Below are 6,000 nucleotides of genomic sequence, written 5' to 3' on the forward strand. Positions count from 1 at the left end.
TGTGTGTGTGTGTGTGTGTGTGAGTGAGTCACTGTGTGAGTGAGTGCGTGAGTGAGTTACAGTGTGTGTTTGTGTGTGTGTGTGTGAGAGAGAGAAAGAGAGTGCGTGAGTGAGTCACTGTGTGAGTGAGTGAGTTAGTTTGTGTGTGAATGAGTGTCAGTGTGAGTGTGTTTGAGAGTGAGGGAGTGAGTCACAGTGTGTGTGTGTATGTGTGTGTGTGTCTGTGTGAGAGAGAGAGTGCGTGAGTGAGTCAATGTAACTGTGTGTCAGTGTGAGTGTGTTTGAGAGTGAGGGAGTGAGTTACAGTGTGTGTGTGAGAGTAAGTGAGATTGTGTGTGTGTGTGTGTGTGTGTGTGTGTGTGTGAGTGCCAGTGTGTGTATGAGTGCCAGTGTGTGTGAGAGAGTGCGTGAGTGTGTGTGTGAGAGTAAGTGAGATTGTGAGTGAATGAGTGTGTGTGTGTGTGTGTGTGTGAGTGTGAGTGCCAGTGTGATTATGTTTGAGAGTGAGGGAGTGAGTCACTGTGCGTGAGTGAGTTACTGTGTGTGTGTGTGTGTGTGTGTGAGAGAGTGCGTGAGTGAGTCAATGTAACCGTGTCAGTGTGAGTGTGTTTGAGAGTGAGGGAGTGAGTCACAGTGTGTGAGTGAGTTAGTTTGTGTGTGAATGAGTGTCAGTGTGAGTTTTTGAGAGTGAGGGAGTGAGTTACAGTGTGTGTGAGAGAGTGCTTGAGTGTGTGTGTGAGAGTAAGTGAAATTGTGAGTGAGTGTGTGTGTGTGTGTGTGTGTGTGTGTGAGAGTGCCAGTGCGATTGTGTTTGAGAGTAAGGGAGTGAGTCACAGTGTGTGAGTGTGTTTAAGAGTGAATAAGACTGTGAGTGAGTGTGTGTGTCTGTGTGAGTGTGTGTGAGAGTGAGTGAGTGAGTCACTTTGTGTGGGTGAGTTACAGTGTGTGGCTCTGATAGAGTGCACACTCATTCTGCATCATTTCGGGTGAATCTCAGAAAAATAAATGTCCAACTTCTGGAAAAATAATCTTAATGGTTCGTAAAATAGAATTGACATCATGCTAAATCTAATCTTCAAAATGTTCTTAATATTATTTTGTTTGATTTTTAATGAAAATTTTACTTGGATATGTTTTTGATTGTTTTGTGAGATTAATCCATTTTATGTTAGGATTGTGAGAAAGTTTAGTCTATTGAAAACAGCTATTATTTAAATAAGTCCCAGAATAAAAGATTATGATGATGTGTTTTTAGTAATAAATATTTGAATGCATATATATTTACAGTAGTTCCCTGTGCTTTCTTAAAGCTTCTTATTAACTGTTTTCTACAGATCATCTACATGGTTGGTCGAGGATATCTGTCTCCAGACCTCAGTAAGCTCTATAAGAGTTGTCCTAAAGCCATGAAGAGACTGGTGGCTGACTGTATCAAGAAGTCCAAGGACGAGAGGCCCCTTTTCCCCCAGGTGTGTTTGCTTTCCTTTAACAGATTATCTAACTAAACATACATGATGCAAAATAGACAACAAAGTCCAAGATTGTTTTTTTTATTGAAATGGCATTTACTGCATTAGATTAAATGAGGTAGAACAAATCGTCAGAGCACCACCGCAGTGAGACAAAACCAATAAAGCTCAGTTCAGTTTAAATAGCATCTGTGCAATAGGGTTGTGACAGTGAGAACATTTTTCCACCGGTTAATCGGTATAAACCCCGGTAATAACGATATTACCGTGGTGTGGCCGTATGAATCTTCGTTTGAGTTTTCAAGCACCGTGCACATTTTACTTTCACTTTTAGCGGCAATTCGACATCAACTGCTTTAATTGATTTCAAGCAGCAACAAAATACAACGTAGAACATAGAATTTTTATTAACAAAACAAATGAAAATACATCATGCTTTATGCCTAATATAAAAGAACAAATAACTTACACAAAGATTAAATAGGTACAGGTACAAAACTAAAAATCAATAAAGAATGAACAAATAATTATGAAATATAGAACATTTATTTTCAAAACTAATAAGAATGTTTGGAAGCACAGACAACATAAACAATCATGTAAAATAAAAAGAAGGGGGAAAAAAAACAGTTTAAATAAAAATACAAAAAATCTGCAGTAACTGTGTAACCAAATAAATGAGAAACAAATATTTAAAAAACTACCAATATCAATAAAGGAAACAGGCTTTTCAAAATCCAAATTATTTTTAAAACAGTATTGAGGCAGAACAAGAAAGGCTATAAATAAACTTTCAACGGATCCGATAAAGAGTGTCACAAAGTGCTTATGCGTATCCCTTGAGCAGAATGATGTGCTTGAAGTTCTGCTCAGCCATCATAGAGTCTGTCCTGCCCACTTCAATAACTGTCTGGTTTGGTTCAGCTACAAAATCAAACATTAGAAGAATACAGAGAATGGTCTTTACTGCTGAAAGGATTATTGGTGCTCCCCTGCCACCCTTCAAGAACACGTATATCTGCATAGTGAGGAACAGGGCTCGGAAAATCACTCTGGGTCCCTCACATCCAAGTTACCCCCTTTTTGAACTTTTGCCATCTGGCCGGCACTTCAAAGCCACATATTTTATTCAGAATATCACATAGATGACATATCAAATGTTTAAACTGAGAAAATGTATAATTTTAAGGGGAAAATAAGTTGACTTCAAATTTCAATCAACACACCTCAAAAAGTTGGGACAAGGCCATGTTTACCACTTTGTACATCCCCTCTTCTTTTTAGACAGTCTGCAAATGTCTGGGGACAAGTTGCTCAAGTTTAGGAATAGGAATGTTGTCCCATTCTTGTGTAATACAGGCTTCTAGTTGCTCAACTGTCTTAGGTCTTCTTTGTCGCATCTTCTTGTTTGTTTGTTTGTTTGTTTGTTTATTTATTTAAAAGGGACAATGCACATTAATAAACATAAGGACAATGTCCAAATGTAAATGAGCCAGATATAGCCGTACAGACTAATTTTCATCTGGAGTCCCTGGCAGGTTGTTATTATAAAACTGTAAAAAACATTGCATACATACACATTAAAAACATAAACAGATTACATAGACACAGTCAACATCAAACAAGCACCAGTAAAGTCACATAGGATATATCAACCTGTGAGTGAATAACTGCACTACTGCAGATTATGACAACATATTTGATTGTCCAGCAACCACTGTTTTTATAGTTTTTGAAAAGGCAGTGAGAGAGGTCATCCGACCACAGAACAGTTTTCCACTTTGCGACAGTCCATTTTAAATGAGCCTTGGCCCAGAGAAAACACCTGCGCTTTTTTTACATTTTTTTTACCTAGAGTTTTAGCCGGCAACAGCAAATGGCTCGGTGGATTGTGTTCACGACAATGTTTTCTGGAAGTATTCCTGAGCCCATATTGTGATTTCCATTACAGTAGCATTCCTGTATGTGATGCAGTGCCATCTAAGGGCTGAAGATCACGGGCATCCAGTATGGTTTTCCGGCCTTGACCCTTACGCACAGAGATTGTTCCAGATTAATTGAATCTTTGGATGATATTATGCACTGTAGATGATGATAACTTCAAACTCTTTGCAATTTTTCTTTGAGAAACTCCTTTCTGATATTGCTTCACTATTTTTGCCGCAGCATTGGGGGAATTGGTGATCCTCTGCACATCTTGACTTCTGAGACACACTGCCACTCTGAGAGGCTCTTTTTATACCCAATCATGTTGTCAATTGACCTAATAAGTTGCAAAATGGTCCTCCAGCTGTTCCTTAAATGTACATTTAACTTTTCCAGCCTCTTATTGCTACCTGCTAACTTTTTTGGAATGTGTAGCTCTCATGAAATCCAAAATTAGCAAATATTTGGCATGACATTTCAAAATGTCTCTCTTTCAACATTTGATATGTTATCTATATTTTATTTTGAATAAAATATAAGTTTATGAGATTTGTAAATTATTCCATTCCTTTTTTTACTCACAATTTGTAGTGTCCCAACTTTTTTGGAATCGGGTATGTATTTGGCAATATTTGTCTGTTTATATTTCATTTATTTTTTTTTGTCTTGTTTTCTCTCTTAATAAATTAATAATTTGATTTAACAGGGATGCTTTAATGTAAATTGATCAAAAGTGATGATAAAGATACAAAATATTTCTTTTTTTTCAGATAAGTACTGTTCTTCTGAACTTTCTATTCATCAAAGAAACCTGAAACAATTCTAGCTGTTTTCAACATAATAATAATGAAAATAACTGTTTTATTTTTGTTTGTTTGCTTTTTGTTTTTGTTTTTGAGCAGCAAATCAGAATATTAGAATTATTTCTGAAGTATATGTGACTGGAGTAATAATGCTAAATATCGGCTTTGAAATCACAGGAGTAAATTACATTTTAAAATATATTCAAATAGAAAGCAGTTATTTTAAATAGAAAAAGTTAATATTTTCTAGTTGCTGTCTTTCCACGGTTGAAACAGTCATTGAGTGATTACATGATACACTATACAACATGTATCTGTCAAATTGTATCTTTCAACATGGATCAGATGTTCATTCAATGTTTACTTCATGCTAATAAGAATGCACTCCTGCTTCACTTGAACTTGAGGCAAAGCGGGAGCACACATGATCCATCACGCTACTCAAAAGCTCCAAAACTCTTATTTATCGTTTGAAATTTGAATGCAGTCTGTTTCACATTGGGTGGTTCTTTACCACCGTGCATTAAAATGGTTTATCACAGCATAGTTGAATGATTGATTTTGTTTGGCAACAGAAACATTTTATTAAATGATCAGTTTTTTGAGAGGCATGGCAGATGTAGGTAATAATAACACACTTCTTTTCTCTCTCTGGGGATCTTTGACAGATTCTGTCCTCCATTGAGCTCCTGCAGCATTCGCTACCCAAAATCAACCGCAGTGCTTCTGAACCTTCGTTGCACAGAGCATCACAGACTGAAGACATCAACTCCTTCACACTCACCTCCATGAAGCTGCCCATCTTCTAGAAGCCAAATACTATTGCCTTGTGCTGCTACAGTATCATTAAAATAATTTGTGACTGATAAACCGAATGACTGAAATTGTGCAAGAGTTGATGTTGATCTCAGAAATGAAGACTGTTTCCTGTGTTTGCAGGCCAGTGACAGATGCACTTTGATTATAAGAAGATTATGAAAGAGTAAAGGATCCCACAGTTCTATGTGTCTGAAAAGATGTTGCCCTCAATGATGTTTGAATATTATATAGACAAAATTAGCTTCAAGATTTAGTCAGTATTGAGTTGTCATTGAATGCTGTTCATTAGTAAGATGCGACATAGTTTTACGTAATTTGAGCTCTATTTTGTGATGTCAATTACTTTGAAGGTGTTATTGACTCTAAATTGAATATATACTGTTAATCAATTATTTTAATAAAATTAAGTTAAATACCCTTTCTGTCATTGTGTCTTGTTTTGCTATGTTAATTGTAAGTTTTTTCTAGTGCTGCCTTAAAGAAGCTCAACATAAAATACAGTGTCATTTTTTTTTTACATTCTGTTGTGTTGCAACCTTATTTGAACATGCTTTACATTTCTTAAACATCAAGCTACACTTCATACACCATAATGACACCGCAAAAAAAAAAAAAAGTATTCTCTTGTCTGATGGACCTCAATTCCAAGTGTCCATATACTGATTGCCATTATACAAAATAATCACTGTTACTGTCCAGAATTACCTTGTTCAAAGATAATTTGTGTGCATTCAGAAAATACCGTATATGCTCAGCTATAAGTAAAATTTTGTTGACAGTATGAGCACAGCTGTGCATGCAGTGACTTAGGTATGTACAAGATGAATGTTACATTGTTCACAGTTCACATTAATGTTATGCAACTCAGCTTGGGCTGCTTTGGGCAAAGCTGAGGAGATTTCTATCCATCTAAACATGCAGCAAGTATTTCAGTCAGTCTTAAAAACATGTCCATATACCGTCATAAATGTGCAAAGTGGTGC

General features: G+C 36.4%; 1 protein-coding gene across 4 annotated transcripts in view; it reads left to right on the forward strand.

The window, feature by feature from the left end:
- The window catches only part of raf1a (Raf-1 proto-oncogene, serine/threonine kinase a), a 24,646-nt gene extending 19,212 nt beyond the window's left edge, over positions 1 to 5,434 (forward strand). For all 4 annotated transcript variants that reach the window (XM_026241426.1, XM_026241425.1, XM_026241428.1 and 1 more), the window contains 2 exons: positions 1,335 to 1,469; positions 4,867 to 5,434. In XM_026241426.1, the coding sequence (XP_026097211.1) occupies positions 1,335 to 1,469; positions 4,867 to 5,007 (276 nt within the window). In that variant the 3' untranslated portion in view covers positions 5,008 to 5,434. The remainder of the gene's footprint in view (positions 1 to 1,334; positions 1,470 to 4,866) is intronic.
- The last annotated feature ends 566 nt before the right edge of the window (positions 5,435 to 6,000 follow it).

This window comes from Carassius auratus, linkage group LG48F (assembly GCF_003368295.1).
Source record: "Carassius auratus strain Wakin linkage group LG48F, ASM336829v1, whole genome shotgun sequence".
Taxonomy (NCBI): domain Eukaryota; kingdom Metazoa; phylum Chordata; class Actinopteri; order Cypriniformes; family Cyprinidae; genus Carassius; species Carassius auratus.